Source organism: Musca vetustissima, unplaced genomic scaffold, assembly GCF_032173495.1.
Source record: "Musca vetustissima isolate MV318-11 ecotype Yass unplaced genomic scaffold, APGP_CSIRO_Mvet_v1 utg32899, whole genome shotgun sequence".
In the NCBI taxonomy this organism is placed as follows: Eukaryota; Metazoa; Arthropoda; class Insecta; order Diptera; family Muscidae; genus Musca; species Musca vetustissima.
Genome location: NW_026875407.1, coordinates 1,005 through 22,640, shown reverse-complemented (window position 1 = coordinate 22,640; position 21,636 = coordinate 1,005). Strand labels below are relative to the sequence as shown.

At 36.0% G+C, this 21,636-nt stretch overlaps 1 protein-coding gene across 1 annotated transcript in view; it reads left to right on the top strand.

Annotated features, from left to right (window-relative positions):
- Positions 1–10,665, top strand: part of LOC133337902 (methionine--tRNA ligase, mitochondrial-like) — a 44,639-nt gene extending 33,974 nt beyond the window's left edge. The window contains exons 5-6 of the mRNA XM_061546105.1: positions 1,069–1,263; positions 10,103–10,665. Coding sequence (XP_061402089.1) covers positions 1,069–1,263; positions 10,103–10,665 — 758 coding nt within the window. The remainder of the gene's footprint in view (positions 1–1,068; positions 1,264–10,102) is intronic.
- The last annotated feature ends 10,971 nt before the right edge of the window (positions 10,666–21,636 follow it).

The window sequence follows — 21,636 nt, the reverse complement described above, 5'->3', positions numbered from 1 at the left end:
TTTCCAAGACTTCCTACGTACCCAAATCCTACATCCCAACAGTGATCCCAATTCCAAATGTCAGAATTCAAATGTTGTACAAAATTTAGTACACATAAGTACAATTTCTCAAACTACCAATATACCTCAATTCTTCAATGTAGTAGTAATGTTATATCTAAATTTCAGCGTTCTAGCTTTATCGGCTCACCCAAATCGAAACTGTACCATTTAGTACTTTTCGTACTCATAAGTACAAATATCCAAAAATACCCACATTACACTCTGACGGTAGTATTAATTTAAAATTTTACGATTTCTGCTCAATCCATTTATCCAAATTCACATTGTGCCAAATTTAGTACAGTTTAGTACTATTCGTATACACGAGTACACGCTTTCTAAACCACCTCTTTATATCGACCCTAATTCCCAACCTTAATTCGCATTCCAAATTTCATGTTTTTGGCTCTATCCATTCACATGCTACGAAATTTTACCAAATTTAGTACATTTTAGTACTTTTCGGATACTTGTAGTTGGAATTTCCAAAAAAATCCCGTATCCTACATCTACATCTATTCTACACATTTCAAATTTAAGAATTCTAGCTCTACCGATTTGCCAAATACTAATGACACCAAATTTAGTACTTTTTAGTACTTGTAGTTCCGTTATAATATCAATTTCCAAAAAACTCAGCCCTATCTGACATATTTGGACTACGAATGGCCCTCACCTAAATTCCATTGATAAATCGTTAAGTATAGATAAAAAATGTTCCACCTTGGCATCAGGCAGTAATTTTGTAGACTTCGTAACTGCGGAATACCAGTATGGTTCTGAAATATATGACATAATTAAAATGTTGTCGTTTATTGAATTTTAAATTCTCTTTCCTAAAAAAAATATATTTAACAATTTATGTTACTGACACACAAATTATCATTTTTACAATTTATAAATATATATACCTACATTTCTGTTCCATTAATATCCTCCAACGAACCCAACATTTTCATTAATAACTTGCTAACGGCACTTCTTTTCATCTTCCCCGTCTTCCTCTTCTTCTTTTTTTCTCCACAGATTATAGCAGCGTTAAGGCAATGCGAATATTAAATGCTGAACTTGCCGACACCATGGGCAATCTGTTATCACGGGTTTGTGCCAAATCCTTGAATCCACGACAAATCTATCCGCGTTTGCATACAGCCCAGCTACGCGATATCATGACAACGGAAGCAGCACAACATTTGTTAAAATCTCTGGAGCAACTTAAAGGTAAGTCGTCTTAAATCTTTGCCAAGCTGCAGTAGCAGCGGCAGGTGAAGGAGGATATTCAATTCGCCTCCGCTGTTGTTGTTGCTGTTGGTCTTGTAGTTGTTGTAAGCTTATGTATTGTATTAAGTGTGGTGGTAGTTTTATTGCATTTGGCTGATTTTTACCTTGCACAGAATGCGTAGTGTTGTGTAGATCCTTTAAGCCATTCATTCATTCGTTAGTGGTCGTGTTGGCGGCGGTGGCGGTGACGACGACTTCTTGAGTAGATGAAAAATCGTTGCAAGAGGTTTTGTTTTTTTAAATGTTATTATTACCATCACCACTACCACCACCACTAACGAAGAACTAACGTCATTCTCATTCCCACAATCACCATCAACATCGTGAACAGCATCTTGGCTAAACATCACCAATTGCACTTGGCATCCTTATTCGCTTTTGATTCTTATTTTCCTTATGCTATCGAGGAAACTTGCTTAACCTTCCTTCCTCTAGGTTTTTTCCTTCCATTTTTTGTTGTTTTATTTTTCTTGTTGTTGTGCACTTGCACTCTTATCATTCATTAAAATTTGATTAGCAATCATATTACTTGAGAGATAAAGTAATTTCTGTTGTTATTGGCGGCGTCGGTGGTACCCGTCACTCTACCTAGCTTTAAGGCTTTGAGCTGTGAGTAAGGCCACCAAGGTGAGTGGTGTCGTAGTCACTATCGCGAATTGGCTGGTTATTAGTTTTGCCCCAGCATAAAAATAGATTGCATGAATACAAGATTGCCGCATTTATCAAGGTTGAAGTTAGTAGTGGTTGCTGCTACTGTTTAACTATTGGACACTTTAACAATATATATTGGTGCTGCTTTTTAACACCCCCAGGGAGCTTTTGTTTCCCATTTCCTTTTATTAGCGCTTAGAATAATTTCTGAAATTAGGAAATTTATTGATAATATTTAAATTATGTATTAATAAAATTTGTGCATAAAAATAGAATATCATGAGGGATATTTTTCTTAAATATTAAAAATTCGTAAATTTTAAACTTCGATAACGTTTTCCGAAGATTAGAACCCAAAAATTAAATTAGAAGCTCAATTGGTGTAGGGGAGACTGAGACACCTTCGGCACTTTTTGTTTAGAGCTCTATATTTCAGTACTTATTCAACAGATATAAAAACTTTATGGCTGAATATTGTCCTCTGATACTTAATTATAAAAACTAGTACCAATAAACGTATAATAAATTAGTATTTGGTAAACATTTTTACAGTTTTGTAAAAAAAAGTCAAATTCGCCGAAAGTGCCCCCTACCCGGGGTAGCATCGGCATTTGATGAGGTACATTCGGCACCATAGTCATAGACTGGTATTTATGATGATGAAATTCAGATCCTCTAAAGGTTCAATTTTGTTTTAATATGCGACTCAAAAGTTTGACTTTTACGACTATATTTTCTAGCAGCGGACGTTGACGTCTCCAGGTCACAGACACACACTATAAGAAGTAGCTATATTCTATCGCATTTTCTTCAATACAAGCACGCTTCGTCTTACGAAGTGGAATTTAAATATTACAAAAACATCTGTAAAAATACCAAAAAACCGTGAATCTAAATAAGCTTATTAGCGTTGCGAAAGTTACTTATTTCGATATTCGATACCTATGTATCGAAACTAGTGATGTACGGTGAGAGCTTTATATGGAAAACGCGATTGCCGAATATGCCCCGATGCCGAAGATACTGTCAGAATATAGACCTACATATAGCGTACGACCTCAGATGGGCCAGATATCATATTTTTGATAATATTTAGAGCAGTGGGTTTATCAAATAAATAAATATCACATATATGGGTTTCGGTACGCCGCCCACGATTCTGGAAGAAAAATATATAAATTCAAAGGTTGGACCGGAAATATTGTCATTTGTAAACCGTGACCCACAATGTTATAAAATGTTAAATGGTATAAAGCATAAAGTCTCCAGATGTGAAATATATATATATAACGTTTTATCAGATCTACCTGAAATTGAATTTTTGCCAAAAAATTGGGTTCCTGGACCAAAGTGCAGCGGTTGGAAATTAAGGCTGGTGCATTCAAAATAAAAAAAATTATTTCGGTATCCTTTTACAGACCACTATGTCAAAACAAGACGAAACTTTTCTGCGAAGAGAAATTTGAATACATTCAATACTTGTTTTGAAAATGGTCTACATAAAAGGAGATCTGCTATCCTCTCAGAACTTCAAATGTGAAAGTACACATCGATTAGAAAATGAGATTAGTGCCTTCAAAATACATAAATCGTTCGGAATTCTGCGGGGAATATCCTTAGCCGCATCAAAATACCAAAAATAAGACGAGACCTTTACATGCAAGCTAATTCAAAAAATATATTTTAATTGCGGCTAGATTTTTACCAACCTATGGATGTGTTGTGAGTTGGAGGTGGTCGGAAAATGTATTTCTTAAAAAATCCAGGCTTATAAATGCGCTAACCTTTGGAAACACATTTTGAAACATGTATAAAAATATTTCAGTTGTTGTTGTCGAGAAATATAACCACATTTACAAGTTTTAAAAATATTGACCCTTTGTGTGGGAGATATCAGAAGGACGAATTTTCAGAATTTTGACACTTTGAGGATGAGGTACCATTAGGATTCAACCGATAAGTTCCATCGTCGGACTTGATCTAGGCTGATTGTAAATATTAATATGTACAAAGTTAAATACAGGCAATTCACTTAATTGAAAGTGGCCAAGACCAGTGATGAAGTTCGGATAGTTGATATATGTTTCATTTAAGCGAAGTTCGAAGTTCAATAAAATTGGTTCAATAAATCTGTTATTGAAAGGCTATACAATAAGTCCTGTCTCCTTGTTATGCCTTCGCTCAAAAATTAATAAAATGGCGGACGTTTAAATTTTTTTTTTGGAAAACCGCCTATTTTTGATCACAAACCAAGTTAAAAAAAAATAAGGAAGATCTTCAGCGGAGTTGTTTTAAAGGAATTATTACCTTTTGGAAGTAATTTCGTTTCATTATACATTTATGAAAATGTATAAAAACTAGCTGGTCTTATGGAAACACGTCCTTGAAATATAATATTAAAAATTGATACTTATAGCTTTGATTTCTTTAAATCTATTCTAATATAACTGATGATTCTTTGGTAAATCCTTATTTATTGCACTGAAGGTCCTTGAGCAAATTTTCTTTAAAAATAACCCTTTTATCCCAGTTTTCACTAATAGCTCAGGATTTACGAATGGCCCAAATAATAATAATCATCTAATTTTCGACAATATTTGGGGTTGCGGACTGAGCTCAACATCAACTTTTCCGGAGCTGATATATAATAGTGGCATCCCAATCTATTCCTTTCTAATGAACATGATGAAAATTTCCACGTTTTTCTACCTAATGCTAAATAAATACCTAATGCTAAATATGAACTAATGCTAAATATGTAGTTGATTTCATCGCAATCCGCTGCTACCTTGAAGCCACCATTTGCAACTTCTGAATATTTTAAATATACCCAAAGAGTGTACACTGAATCTAGAAAAGCATTATTATACAAATTCTAACATAAGCCTCTGTTATTTGGTTGAGTGTAATGGACAAACAAATGTAATGCAAACGATCTCCCAAAAGTGTCAAATAAGTCATTCGACACTATGTTTATGTTTAGGACCTATTCGTTAATTCAAATTCGATTGTAGCTCATTTAGTATATTTTTGTACTTTTCGTAAGACTTAGTAAACATTTCTTTTACCACTATTTTGTTTCAAACATCCGCACCATAAACTCAAACATTTGTACTAAATAACAAAAAATCTCCTCCATATATCAACCCTACACTTTAAAAGAATTAACCTACAATCATTCACCTTTATTGGTCTATAGAAACCCTTAGTACCATTTAACACACTACACTCAAACAGCGACTTAATTCTGTAAGAGTTTTATATCAAATCAAATTTCACGGAAATTTTTAATACGTTGTTTCGAAACTGCCGTCTTACTTCAACTCTAAAAAGAACAAGTAAAAAAGTGTCAGTCGGTGTTGCCGACAGATATATAACCCCAGCCTATGGTTTGCGGAAGTCTTCGGAATTAGACACAGACTTTATTATTATATAAGAAATATTTTTTTTATCAAAGAGGTTTCGAATTAAATTTTATAAAATATTGACCATTTGTGAGGGAGGTACAGGAAGGAGTAGACTACTGGTCCCATCTTTAGACTTAATATAGACTTCGTAAAAATAATGGCTTGTGCAATGTTTGGTTCATATCGGACATTTCATTTTCCTAATATTGGATTTACAAATATTGAAAATTTTTACCACTTGTGGGGCAGGTACCAGAAGGAGTGAAGCAATGGGTCTCATCTTCAAACTTTATAATAATTTTTTTTTTAACACAATTTTGACAATTTGTGGGGGAAGATACCGGAAAGAGTGGACCAATGGGCCCCATCTTCAAACTTGATCTAGGCTTGGTAAAGGTAATACGTTGTGCAAAGTTTGGTTCGAAACGGAAATTCGATTAGTTTGATATTGGTATAATAAATATTGAAAATGTTGACCATCTGTGGGGCAGGTACCACAAACCGTTTTGAGTGGTCCAGTGGGTGCCATCTTCAAACTTGATCTAGGCTTGGTAAAGATAATATGCTGTACAAAGTTTCGTTACTATCGGATAGTCCGTTTGCATGTTATTATAAAACAAATTTTTAGTACAATTTTGACCATTTTGTGGGGGAGGTACCAGAAAGTGTGGACCGATATTCCCCATCTTTGAACTTAAACTAAGTTTGGACGAAATATTAAGATGTGCAAAGTTTGAATGAAATCGGCTGCTGCCTTCAAGAGTTGTAGTGCGCACCAGCCAGTCAGCCAGACAGACGGACGGATATGGTTAAATCGACTCCAAATTTTCTGAAACGGATTTGGTCCAAAGAAACATGGGGTCTAAAACCAATATTTCGATCAGGCAAATTACACCGTAATTAACTTTATATACCCTCATTAACCTAAAGGCTGAGGGTATAAAAAAATGATCTTCATACTAAATTTGAAAATTCTAACTCTGTCCCTTAACCCTGTACCGATGGTTTCTGGTATAGTGAATTTTATAAAGAGTTTTCGTACCAGTCATAACGTACCAATACTACGTTATGTAATAGATTATATAACAAATATTTACAATATTATTTACAAAGATTAGCCCATCTTAGAGAAAAATACTATAAAAGTTCTTTTTGAAAATATGCATCTAATATGCTCGGATATGTTCCCATTGGAGTTTTCCATTTTCTCGAATGGCAACCCTTTCCAAAAACAAAGAAAAGAGATTTAAAGAAACGACAAACGCCTAAAAGTATGCTCTAAAAACATACAACAACCAATTAAAAGTTGTCAATTATAGCTAAAATAGTTTATTGTTCTTTGAATGTATCTCCCGACCTGTATAAATCACATTTACTACGAACAATATAGCATCTGTTGATAGCATATTACAATATTTAATACATTTTAATTTATTCGTTTCACTTTTAGTTTTTTTATTACTACTATTGTTATAATAAAAGCGACCAACCACCACTACTCTTGAGTGCTTGTTGACGGTAATCAGATTTTATTGTTATTCAAAGAATACAAAAAAGCAAAACAAAAAGAAAGCAACTTAAATAAATAAAAAAGAAACACACACACAAACGCACAGAAGCAAGCATTGGTGTTAAAACGCCTTGCTATGCTGCTGTGGTCATGAGCTACTGCATTTAAGCTGCTTAACCAATATTCTCTGTTGTTGTTGCCGCATATTCTACTACTAGTCGAGCATTTAATGTTACGTAGCCAATGTGTAGTTAGTAACCTGGTTTACCATCACAACACCATCACCAATTATACCAAACACATCGCATACCGCACACACCTACACTCTTACTCACACACACTTTATCGCACACCATCTTTGTTAAAGGACATTAAATTGCTTTGCATGCACTTTAAACTCCAGCTAACCAGCTATAGTTCCACCGGCATTAATTCAATCATTTATACTTGCATTTTACTAACGCACGCATACCGATACCAGCCAGCCAGCCAACGAGCGACACCATCTCGTCGTAAGCTTGGCTTCCATCATCCACACGAGCCACACATCACCATCCAACCAACCAACCACACAATCAACTAACCAGCTAACCAACAATTCAGTAATTCATTCATTCGTGCATCCATCCATCTCATCTATACACTACCACTCATCTATCCTTCCCAGCCATTGCTGCAAATATTCATTTAGCCAACTCTGCCAGCCAGCATTGCTGGTTAATAGTTTATTGCTGATGCTGTTGTTGTTGTTGCAGCTGCTGTTGCATTTGTTTTTGCCACCATCGTTTTCAACATCAAACCAATTACAATAATGTCCATTAAATGCATATTCGCCTGTTCTTTAAGCATGCTGGGAAATGTCGTTTTTGGGGGGTGGGGAATGATAAGTTTGGTAGGAAGGCGAAGATTTTTATCGGATTTATAATAGAATACTTCAAGGTCCTCATATAAACAACCTCGGATAGAAGACTTTAAGGTCTTTCCATGGAAGACTTGAAGGTCTTCTTTTAGAAGACTTGAAGGTCTTCTTATAGAAGACTTGAAGGTCTTCTTATAGAAGACTTGAAGGTCTTCTTATAGAAGACTTGAAGGTCTTCTTATAGAAGACTTGAAGGTCTTCTTATAGAGGACTTGAAGGTCTTCTTATAGAAGACTTGAAGGTCTTCTTATAGAAGAGTTGAAGGTCTTCTTATAGAAGACTTGAAGGTCTTCTTATAGAAGACTTGAAGGTCTTCTTATAGAAGACTTGACGGTCTTCTTATAAAAGACTTGAAGGTCTTCTTATAGAATGCTTGAAGGTCTTCTCTTGAAAATGCCTTCTTCTTATAGAGAAGACTTGGAGATCCTCTTATATAGAAGACTTGAAGTTTTTTTCTAGAAGACTTTAAGGTCTTCCTAAAGAAGACATGAAAGTCTTTATGGAGGAGATTTGAAGGTCATCTTATAGAAGATTTGAAGGTCTCATAGAAGACTTGAAGTAAGGGTCTTTTTATGGAGGACTTGCAGCTCTTCTCATCAGAAGACTTGAAGGTCTTCTAATCAGAAGACTTGAAGGTCTTCTCATCAGAAGACTTGAAGGTCTTCTCATCAGAAGACTTGAAGGTCTTCTCATCAGAAGACTTGAAGGTCTTTTTATAGAATACTTGAAGGTCTTCTTATAGAAGACTTGAAGGTCTTCTTATAGAAGACTTGAAGGTCTTCTTATAGAAGACTTGAAGGTCTTCTTATAGAAGACTTGAAGGTCTTCTTATAGAAGACTTGAAGGTCTTTTATAGAAGACTTGAAGGTCTTCTTATAGAAGACTTGAAGGTCTTCTTGAAGAAGATTTGAAGGTCTTCTTATAGAAGACTTGAAGATCTTCTTGAAGAAGATTTGAAGGTCTTCTCTTGGAAGACTTAACTGTCTTCTTCTACAAGACTGGAGGGTATTCTTCTAGAAGGCTTGAGAGACTTCTTTTAGAAGAATTGAATATCTTCATCTGAGAAGTCTGGAAGGCCTTTTAAAATGAACCATGAGGGTTTTCTTTAAGAAGTCTGGAAGGTCTTATAGAAAGCTCGAAGGTCTTCTTATATAAAAGTCTAAGGTCTTCTCCTAGAAGACTTGAAGATTGCAGGACTTGAAGTTCTTCCCTTGGAAGACTTGAATCTCTTCATTTGTAGAAGTCTTGAAGGTCTTCTTACTGAAGTCTTAAAGGTCTTCTTACTGAAGTCTTAAAGGTCTTCACCGGGAAGACTTGAAGAGCTCCTTATAGAAGACTTGAAGGTCTCCTTATAGAAGACTTGAAGGTCTCCTTATAGAAGACTTGAAAGTCTTCTTATAGAAGACATGAAGGTCTTCTACTAGAAGACTTGAAGGTCTTCTTAAAGAAGACTTGAAGGTTTTCTTAAAGAAGACTTGAAGGTTTTCTTATAGAAGACATTAAAGTCTCTTTAGAGGAGACTTGAAGGTCATCTTATAGAAGAGTTGAAGGTCTTATAGAAGACTTGAAGTAAGGGGTTTCTTATGGGAGTCTTGAAGGTCTTCTCATAGAAGATTTGGAGGTCTTCAGATACAAGACATGAAGGTCTTCTAATAGTAAGTTTGAAGGTCTTCTCATAGACGGTTTGAAGGTCTTCTCATAGAAATCTTAAAGGTCACCTTATAGAAGATTTAACTACAAGGTCTTTTTTCCAGAAGAAGGTCCTATTCTAGAAGTCTAAAAGGTCTTAGATCAGTTTTTTCTTAGCTTTTTACAATTTTTAAAAATAACATTTCCCAAACTTATCACTCCTCCTTCTGCATGCTTGCAATATTCCGCACATTACGACTTGACAGCTCATAAAATGTAATAAAAATTAAAAAGAATTCTAGCCATAAGATAAAACACTAAAGATGTTCTTTAATAAAAATAATAACAATAACAATATTTTCTATTTCTTTTTTTTTTGACTGATCGCTTCCCCTACCCTACTTCTACGTTAACTTCTTCGTAACATTGTTGGATAAAATAAAAAACAATAATGTAATGACAATGGCTTCTCTGCTATTGTCCAACATTGCTTCCATACTGGTTGTGTGGTGGTGGTGTCCTAATGATGATGATACTGCTCCAACTTCGAATAATGCTGCTGACTGGTGGTTACTATAATGTGAACTTAAATTTTGTCATTTATTCCTGACAATCGGCTCTGTCCCTATCTTTTCATCGGATATTTTTCGACCCTTCTGGCAGCCAAATGTACCCAACACTATGAGGACAAGAATTTTTATATGGCCGTAGATACGGTAATGTCAGCCCTGCATGCTGCCAATAGTTTCTTTGAAACTTCACGTCCCTGGGAATTAAAATTAAAAACTGTTACCGAACCAGCTAAACGTAGCCTTTTGTATCCACCCTCTGATGAGAATGCCCTGCGGCTGGAGACAATTGTTGCAATGACAATGGACACATTGCGTCTGTGTGGCATTGCTTTGCAACCGATATTACCCGGCATTGCTGGTCGCATGTTGGATAAACTGAGTGTGCCTTGGAATCAACGTTTATGGTGTAATCTGGATGATCATTTTGGTCGCATCCTCAAGAATGAATGTGAGCCCCCAATAGAAGCAAGTTTAAGTCGTGCAGATGCTGTCCTCTTCCGACGTATCTATCCCAAAGAAGATGATGATATTGAACGTAAAGCTGCCCCGCCTGGCAAGAAGAAGGCTAACAATAAAGCTGCCAAAGAAAAGAAGAGCAGTAAAACCACCAATACATCCAATGATTCGGAAGGTAGTAAAAAGGTTGCTCAATAGAATGACTGGCTATATTGTGACTTTCTAATGATGACGAGCTTACCAATTACATCCAGAGCAGTGTTGCCGATGGAAATATTTTCTTTATTGTATTCCTGCTGTTGTTGTTGTGTTGTACATCCATCCTACCCTCAAAACAATAGCATTTGTTTATTATATTTATTGCTTAGTTTCTATTATTATTAAATTACTATTATTAAAAATAAATTCTTTGACTCGAAAATGAGTGGATAGAAGAACTGAGGAACGCCAACACCTTGGCTGAATAGACGATTGGGTGTTGGTGTTTCGAAGAGAGAACAATAAAAGGCTGCGTGTTATCATAACGTGGCACGTAAATGTAATCAACATTTTTTGTATGTTCAGACCAAAAGAATGAATAAAGAAAATTAAAAAAAACGTAGACATAAGAGTGTTTTTATTACTATTAAAGAATTGCATTTCATTGTATTCGATATGAAAATCTTAAAGGTTTCTATAATAGGTGTTTTGAGACATTTACCCAGAAACTGTTTATGTCTTATACAATATTTCTTAAAGCCACAAATTTCTTCAATTTTTCTATAAAAATACCATAATGTCCTCTATAAGATGTCTTTGCAGTAATTTATGGGAAAACTTTCTGTAAACTTATATTTAAGTCTTCTCTAATTCTCCTCTTAATTACTTTATAAAAAGTCAGCCAAATTTTTTCAAAGTTTTCCTAGTTTGTTTTATGACAAGACTTCTAAGAAGCTCTACAGTTTTTTATGAGAAGAAGACACAGTAGATTGTGACATTGAAGTATTTCATTAAAAAATCGAAATTGTCCCTTGCGGAAACCTTTATCCTACGAGAAAAACTTCATGTTAGGAGCATCCAGTCTTCTATAAGAAGTCTTTAAAGTCTTCCCCAAAATACATTGAAATCGTATATAAGAGCAGTCCAATCTATATTTGTGAATTTAAATGTTGTCATTAATTCTTTGAGAATACTCAAATATTCTTGAAAAGGCTAAAGTCTTCATTGAGAAAACCTTAAAGTCTTCTTCAATACATTCACGTCTTCTATAATAAACCTTTCATTTCCTCTATAAAGCGTCCTTCAGGTCTACTGTATGAGGACACGTGCAGGTATTCTTCTATGAGAATACCTTTCAGTCTTCTGTATAGGAAGGCTTTTAAGTCTTATATATAAAAAAGTCATTCAAGTCTTCTGTATTAGAAGACCATCAATGCTATTGTATAGGAGGTCCTTCAAGCCTTCTGTATCGGAAGACCTTCAAGTCATCAGTATAAGAAGACCTTAAAGTTTTCTGTATTAGAAGACCATCAAGTCAGTCTTATGTATAGGAGGTCCTTTAAGTCTTCTGTATAAGAGGTCCTTCAAGTCTTCTGTATAAGAAAACTATAAAGTCTTCTTTATTAGAGAACCTTTTAGGCTTATGTAAGAACACCAAGTCTTCTTTATAAAATGACTTGCAAGTCTTCTGTATAAGATGACCGACCTACGATAAGTTCTTATTCCTCTATAGTTGCCACATATCGTCTTACTTACTTAGCTGACTTGTTACAGAACGGTTGTTCCATAAGCCGAGCTTAAAAAAGATTTCCAAGCGCGTCGGTCTTGTGCGCAAGTCCACCAATTTGGAAGACCACGTTTCAAGATGTTGTTTTCTACTTGGTCTTTCCATCTAATTCGTGGCCTTCCCCTTCTACGGGAACCATCAGTAGACTCATTTTTATATGCCTTTTGAGCTGGGGCATTTTTATTCATCCGCACAACTTGGCCTAGCCACCGTAGTCGCTGCAGCTCAATACGACTGACTATGTCGATGTCCGCGTATAAATTGCAAAGCTCGTGGTTCATTCGACGCCGATATTCACCGTCGACGCAGATCGGCCCGTAGATCTTTCGGAGAATTTTTCTCTCAAATACCCCAAGAGCTGCCTCATCTCCTTGCACAAGTACCCATGCTTCTGATCCATATAATAGCACGGGTAGTATCAGCGTCTTGTAAAGTGTGAGTTTGGTCTGGCGGGAGGTGGCCTTGTTTCTAAACTGCTTACTTAGACCATAGTAGCATCTGTTGGCCATCACAATCCTTCTCCGAATTTCAAAACTGATGGCATTCGTTTTATTTATGGCGGTACCAAGGTATATAAAGTCTTTAACTACCTCGAAGCTGTAGTTCTCAAGTTCCACAGTTGGTCCGAGTCTACTGGACGTCTTGCGCGTTGATACCATCAGCTTGGTCTTCTCGCCGTTTACTGGCAGACCCACTTTGGCAGAATCCTTTTCAATTTGTTCAAAGGTGGCTGTTACCGCTCGCAATGTTCGACCCATTATATCGATGTCATCGACGTAGGGGAGTAACATGTGTTGTTTGGTGTACAGAGTGCCATTTCTGTTCACCTTTGCGTCACGTATGACCTTTTCCAGTAGGATGTTAAAAAGATCACACGACAAACTGTCACCTGGCCTGAATCGGTATTGAATGGCTACGATAGGTCCTTTCCTACTTTAACTGATGACATTGTGCCACTTAGAGTTATCCTGCATAGCCGTATTAATTTTGCAGGAATGCCGAACGCAGACATGGCTTTAAACACCTCTGAACGGATAGGGCTTTATAGTCGACAAATAGGTGGTATGTGTCGATGTGTTTTTCGTGGGTCTTTTCTAGAATTTGGCGCAGAGTGAAAGTCTGGTCAATGGTGGATTTGCCAGGTCTGAAGCCTCATTGGTATGGTCCGATGATGTCATTGACCATTGGCTTCAATCGTTCACACAGCACACTGGATAGCACTTTATATGCGATGGGAAGGAGACTTATTCCTCTATAGTTGGCACATATCGTCATGCCTCCTTTTTTGTGCACGGAACACAGGATGCTCAGGTTCCAATCATTGGGCATACATTCTTCTAGGCAAATCGGACATCATCTTGTAGTTTGATTGGTAGAAAGCCAGCTTGCGTTGTGTATATCGAGATGCTTGAATCTGGTGCTGCTAACTAACATGTTTTTTGCTGCAGCGAAGTCTATCAACTTCATGCCGTTTTTGGATCAGAGTCGTTCCTTGGTATCTATCATCGCCTACGTCACCCATTTATATTGGATGCTCATTGCGTAAAAAATCTTCCTGCAAAAAAAGAAATATCGGCCCAATTTTGATAGAGCATCTATAAAACCAATCCACTCACTATAGATATTTATGGGGGGTATACAAATATCGGCTCGGCTGAACTTATCGATGTTCCCACTTGTTCAACATGACACCTCTGAACTCAATGTTGTAGTCGTTGCTATTAAATCGCCTTTTTTATTTATAAAATTTTCAAAACTAATTTGACTAGATCAAACATTGACGTGACAACGAGCAAATAAGTACTAATTTTTCGCACATTATGCTGTGAATAGAAATTTAATAAGTTGTTTGCTTTTCTATGTGTGTGTGTGCGGTTGTTTGTTTGGGTAGGGCTGCCCAAACCAACCAATCGAACCACCCAAAATGGAAAGGTAGTGACCATCAATTTAGTTCGGACCAAAAAGTGACAATAGCCTTATCGATGTGGCAGTCACTTAATTATGCAGATTATTTTGATGTTATTGTTGTAGTCGTAGTAGTTATTGTTGTTTTTGTTGTCATTGATATACTTTTCGATTATTTTTTGATAAATTAAATACCAGCAGTATTGTGGTGTTAGTGCTGGCTGCTGTTGTGGCTGTGGGTTCAAGGCCTTTGTAAAGCCTCCCAATGGAAATTTGTCATTTGTGAAAAATTAAATGAAAATCTCCCACTTTGTTGTTGTTGTTGCTTCTCCTTGTTGTTGTAATTTGGTAAATGTGGTTATGGTGTGTGTAAAATAGCGTGTGCGTGTGTGAAGCTCTCTATATGCGTGCGTGTGTATGCGTTTCATTGCGTGAAGATTAATTTCACGCAATATCAAAGTTTAATTGATGCATAAACTTTGATTGGCTTAAATATATATGGCCATTTGATATCAGTCAGAGTATGTGCTCTGCAATAATGTTGACGTTTATGGTGATGCTGATGATGATGACGGCGATGAGGACGACATCGTCGTTGATTGTGGTGATCAATTGCTAATTTAAATTAAATTCCATAAAAATGGCGTTGTGTCATGTCCTTTAGCATGAAATTCAATTTGTGCACTCATTTGAAAGAAATGTTAAAAGCTAATGTGTTCGTAATTGTCACGGATTTTAATTAGTCAGCTAATATATTTAATTGTTTATAATTGAGAATCTGATATATACATATGTCATATTTCCATATGTTGCCAATTATTTATAGTTGAAATCATTTGGGCCATAATATATGATATAAAAATTTAATTTGGGTATTGAGGTTTTGGATATCTATGTGAAGATTCTCAAGTTTTCTATCAGAACACCATTTTCCGCAAGGAAAACTTCATGGGAAAATATTCGAAACTTCTTTGAGAACGTCTTGATGTTTTAGAGTTTTTTTCAAGGGATGGAGGAAAGCCTTCAAATGAATTTTGTAAGATAAAATCTGGTCCTTTCTTCCTCGATTTTTTTCACTTAATTTTAGTAAATTATTCGGACGAATCTTCATAATAAAGAATTTATACTGAATTTAATGAAATACTGGTGACCAAAACTAAAGTAGCTGAAATTACAAACTAAATGCTCAGTTGTTCAATTCTGTGTAAATTTTTTGAAAATAAGCTTATAATGAATACTTTAAAGTCGTCTGTATGAGAAGACCTTAAACTCTTCTGTATACGAAGATTTTCAAGTCTTTTGTAAAAGAGGACCTTTCAGTCCAATGTAAGAAGACCTTCAAGTCTTCTATAAGAAGACCCTCAAGCCATCTATAAGAAGACCTTCAAGTCTTCTCTAAAAATAGCTTCAAGTCTTCTATGAGAAGACTTTCAAATCTTCTATGATAAGACCTTAAAGTCTTCTAAAGGTAGACCTTCAAGTCTTCTAAAGAAGGACCTTCAAGTCTTTTAAAGAAAGACCTCCAAACTTAATGCTCATTTATTCAATTCAGTGTAACTTTTTTGAAAATAAAGATATAGTGAAAGTTTTTCCAGAAATAAATCGGTAACTTATTCATTAAAAAAAAAAAAACAAACCAAAAATTCATTTTGAAATATAAAATATTTTTTGCCCCAATATTTGCTTTTTGATCCTTGTATATACTATTCCTTGCATCCTGAACCGTTGGGAAGAGGTTATGTCAGTTTGCGAAACTTTTTTGCTTTTGCTATCCATGATACTCTAAAGATTTTTCTATAGGATACAGATCTGGGGATTGTGTTTGCATTATAAAACTTTGATTTTTGACTCCCACAACCAATCTTTGTCATGCTTCGATGTATGTTTGAGGTTATTGTCAATCTAAAACCTCCAAACAATCGGTATATTTTCTTCAGCAAAGGGATCTATGGAATTTTCCAACACATTTGTATAAATAATCCGATCCATTACTTCATAAATCTTGAAAACATATCGAACTCCATAAAAAGAAAAACAGCCCATTACTATTATTGACCCTCCTCCATGCTTCTCAGTACCCTTGCAATAATGTGGCATGAGTCTTTAATTTTTGGACTTTCTCACGGCTATTTTGCCCATGCCTGAGTCTTTAATATTTAACTTTAATTCATCTGAGAGCATAATATTTCTCCACTGAGCCGAGTACCAATTATTATGAGCATTTGCGAAAAGCTTTCCGATTCTTTTCAGAAATAAAGGAAAGGAAACTCAATTTAATACCCTCTGCCAAATGTCGTGTAAATCGAACAAACATAAGCTACTCGGTGCACTATTTACATAAAATCGGACGTAAATATATATAAGACCTATATCTAAATCTGAACCGATTTCAACAAATGTGTGATAAGGTTTGTTGAAATCGGTTCAGATTCGATTTACATCATTTTTGCTTCAATTGCATTCGCTATAAAAATTTTGTCTCAATCGGACAAATATTGGGAGTTTGGTGTATCATTCACATAAAATCGGACGAAACTATATATGGGAGCTATATCTAAATCTGAACCGATTTTCTCCAAAATCAGTAGGGTTCGCCATTGGGCCAAATGTGTCAAATTTCATCCAAATCGAATCATAAATGCGACCTGTACTTTCTTCACAAAAATACATGGACGGACGGACATAATCGACAGAAAGTGATTATATGCATATTCTCAAAAGGAACCATGGGTCTATCTCGAATCCTTTTGCCTGTTACAAACATGTGCACAAAGACATAATACCCTGTACCACAGTGTGGTACATCAAAAAGTAATTAAAACTTTAAAATATCGATTTTTCTTCTTTGAGAACCTCACCTATAACTTATGTGGATGAGTGAAAATATATACCCTCAGCCTACCCTTTGCGGAGGTCTACAGAATTGTACACAGATTTTATTATTCGTTTAGTTGTTTTAATCAAAGAGTTGATCATCTGTGGAGAGGTACCAGAAGTGATTGCCCTATAGGCCCGGTCCACTCTTCGGTTTTAATGTAGGTAGTAACTATTATTCAATTCGCTTCAAATTAATTTTACAAGTTTGTAAATATTGACGATTTGTAGGGGAGGTACCATAAGGAGAGGACCGACAGTTCCCACTTTCGAACTTGGTCTATATAAGGTAAACATATTGCAATAAGCAATAAAATTGGATACTCCATCTTCGGGATGTGGTTTCCCTTTAGTCTACATTTGTCCTATTAGTCCTCTGTGACTCAGTATCCATAGGATTCGTACATCGTTTTCTGCATATCAGTACAGTTTCGGATTTAGTCGGACACTCTGTTGTGGGTTGAATCACCACCTGATTGATCTGTGATCAGTCTGGTAGATGAAGTTCAGTGTGGTATACGAAGTTTAGTCTCCGGTTCTTCGGTGAAGAGTCCCAGTCCCGGCCTTTCTGTCTAATAACAGTCACCATATTCTTGAATATCTATTGGTTGTATATACAATATAGTCTGCAAAGCCCTAGTCTCTGGGCTTTCCATGCTTTTACTTTACATTTTTTCCATTGTTGTCCGCCTGACTATAGACGCAATTGGTATAAAATCCTTTTGCAGTCCACTGTATCATATTTGGATTACAAGCCCCTCTTCTTCTCTATGCTCTATCACTTTTATTGCTATCTGTTTCTCAGTTAATGATTTTGTAGATTCCTCCTTTTTAATCCTTGATTTCCCAATCTTGCAGAAGACAATGTTGAACACGTAGTGCGCCTTACCCTTAAGCGGTGTACACACTAGCACTTTGGAGTGGCAGCTTTTTTAAATCGATCACTGTCCAACAACCATGAATATTTTTATGGTTGCCTGATGGATGACAATCATGAGAGTCCACACTATCAAACAAGCAAAATTTGGGCAAGAGTGCCAGTTAAAAGTGTTGTGTGTACACAACTTTAGTCTTAATCAGACCTGTTGAACCCTAATACAAAAGTATCCCCTCTTCGTTCTTCTCCCTATGTGAAACTTTTCACTCCTTCGGCAGCATAATCTTGTTCTGTACACTGAAGACTTCGAACATGCGTTCTATCGTAAAATCGCTGACACATCCTCTAAGAAGACAACGAAGTTGCTTTTGTAATTGAAGAATGTCTATTTTCCTCAACATCTTGAGGGACAATGCTTGATACTTGTTTCCTCAGGGCTTCAAATCCAAGCATTACGTAATTTCCCTTGAATTCGTAGCTGTCCAGATCGATGGAGTTTCCTCCTTACAACTGGTGCCAATTGATCTTATTATTGACCGCATAGATCACCTCATTATGAGTTTTTCTATAGAGCCTCCTTGCAAACATTGCTATTTTCGTTCGTGATGGCCGGTTAGTCCTTTTGTACTTCCCAGTCTCTATGGCAGATTGCGATGCAGCGTTCGTCTTCTCTTTATTAGAGTCAGATTCGATGCCCTTAGTCGTTGGATTCTCGTGGAAGTGTCCTTCAACTTGGGGTTGGCTCGTTTTCATTTTTACGGGTTTGGCATTCGTCTGCTCTTCAAGAGCAGTCGCTTCCTAGAAAGTGGTGGAAACGTCAGGCTTATCCTTCTGAGCATCAGTTTGCTGTTCGCATTTGTTTCTTCATCCTGGCCAGTTTTCGCATTTGTGTCCCAGATAACTGTTTTTTCTAGTTGTGAGATTGTCATTATCCTTGCTCACTTCCTCTGCCATCCTATAAGCCTCTTTACTCATCCGACATTCTGAGATGGAATTTGAGTTTGAATCCCCACCTGGTTCGGAATGTTGAGTCGAAGTTACTCTTCCTGTAGTGATCATTCACCTCCCCCCTATCCAACACCAGACCATAGCCCGGAAACAGTAAATATTCATTACTTTTTAGTGAATATTTCAATAATTAATTACGCAAGGCATTATATTTTTTATAGCTCTATCCTTTATACTTTGATGACTAACAAGTATATATTAAGTCCAATTTTACCTCTTTGAGTGGTGCATCAATTTCGTAGTTATTTGTGAATTACGAACACTTTGTCATACTATAAATTTATTTCGTTTTTATCTTCACTTTTTTATTTTTTCACTTTAGCGATGTATTTAACTTTTAAGTTTGAACATTCACGTAACCCAACAAATGGAGTTAATTTTCTCAGTATTTTTGTTTTGTTGCAATTGCAAAGTACAACTCGGAGTAAAGTTGAACAATAATGGCATTATTGTGGTACTGGTGGCAGTCATTAAAATCGCCAAAGCGACGATGCAACAACAGAATTGTGCTTTTAAGTCATTTAGCAACTTTATAAAGTTAATGATGGTCGTCGTATCATGGCCATTAATTTTAGGGATGTCAGTAGGTGAAATGGTGAAGATTTTCAGAAGTATTCATTCGAATTATAATTACCAAATAATGGCTAAAGTTGGTTCGTTTAGGAGAAATGAGGAAATAATATCGACAGGGACCTCATAAATTAGTGCAATATATTTCTATGTCCAAATATGCAAATTCTAAAAAATGAGAAGGTTCCGGAACGGGACTTTACCAAAGCAGTACATCAAACTACAGGCGAGTCACACTTCTACGTCACTCTGGGCTAACAAATTACAACAACTTGGTTTCGACCATTAAAATACCTAAAATAGCTTGGAAAAAAGACGACAGAAACTATCAAATTTCTAATATGAACAAATATTTTAGACTCTCAACAACCCGAAATGCGAAATTTCGGAAATTTCCTAGTAATTTCCGCCCTCTAGTGTAGTAATGGTAATACTAACCAATATCTGCACAGGTAGACCCCTCTAAATATATCAATATCACCGAAAATTATAGACGTCGTCCTTGACCATAACTGGTAACTCCAGGAAAATTCCTTATGCATCAGCGCTACATTTCTAATTGTCCTGTTGCTCCCGATACTGATCAGTGTGTTTGTCCGATATTTGCAAATTTAGCTTTCCGACTTGTTCTGAATACCATTCAATCATTGTCATTCCTAATTACGACTCGCAAGACAATACAACAGGAGGACATCAGCAAATATACAATGAGTGACATAAACATGCCGCAATTTCTGCATTTATATCTCCGCTTCGCTAACACGTACGGGTCGTTTTACAATTCCGTGAATTCTCTGTGTGTGGAAACTCGATTCATGCTTCGCTATTGTTAAACTTTGGTGCATTTATTCCGGTTGATTGTGTCAAGAGGTTTTTGTTGTCGTCCTCCATAGTTGTTTTATGTACTCCGGTCATTTTGGAGAGCCAATATCGTTGCGGCAACATTTGTGTGCCACAAATTGCAAATGTTGAAAATGCTTTTTATTATATGTTTGGTGACATTTTGTATTCTATGGGACACATTCCGCATTGTTATTGTGTGCATTATTGTGTTGGCATTTCTCGATTCGGCAGGATGCACAGACGAAATAAATTCGTATATTTTCTCAAGAACTTACCGATTAATTAGCGAGAATTTTTTAAAAAACATTTTCACGAGAACCATTGGAAGGAACAATAAGCGTGATTTTTTAAAGAATGCGTTCTGAAGGCCTCAAAGACCACAAGGCGTGGATATTTTAAAGATAATTTCTCAAGGCATCGAAGGCCATTAGACGTGGGTTTTTTAGACAATATTTTTCAAGGCATCACAGGTCAATAGGCGTGAATTTCTTAGCGAAAACATTTCAGGGCCTCGAACACCAATAGTCGTGGACTTTTTGAATGCTATTTTTCAAGGCCTCGAAAACCATGGGCGTGGATTTTTTTAATGTTTATTTTTCAAGGTCTGGAAGGCTAATGGGCGTGGATTTTTTAATGTTTATTTTTCAAGGTCTCGAAGACTAATGGGCGTGAATTATTTAAAGGTACTCTAGGTAATTACAACATGTAATTAAGGTACCCTACGACTTTCAAAATATCCAAAAAAATAGTTTTGCCTTTGAATTGTAAACCTTGCTGTGGTGGATATTATTGAATCACAATGCCATCCACAAGGACTAGCACACCATAAGGCGTGGATTTTTTAAAGAATATTTTCTCAAGGACTAGCACACCATAAGGCGTGGATTTTTTAAAGAATATTTTCTCAAGGACTAGCACACCATAAGGCGTGGATTTTTTAAAGAATATTTTCTCAAGGACTAGCACACCATAAGGCGTGGATTTTTTAAAGAATATTTTCTCAAGGACTAGCACACCATAAGGCGTGGATTTTTTAAAGAATATTTTCTCAAGGACTAGCACACCATAAGGCGTGGATTTTTTAAAGAATATTTTCTCAAGGACTAGCACACCATAAGGCGTGGATTTTTTAAAGAATATTTTCTCAAGGATTTTTTTAAAGAATATTTTCTCAAGGACTAGCACACCATTTTTTTTAAAGAATATTTAAGGCGTGGATTTTTTAAAGAATTTTTCTCAAAGACATATTTTGGATTTTTTAAAGAATATTTTCTCAAGGACTAGCACACCATAAGGCGTGGATTTTTTAAAGAATATTTTCTCAAGG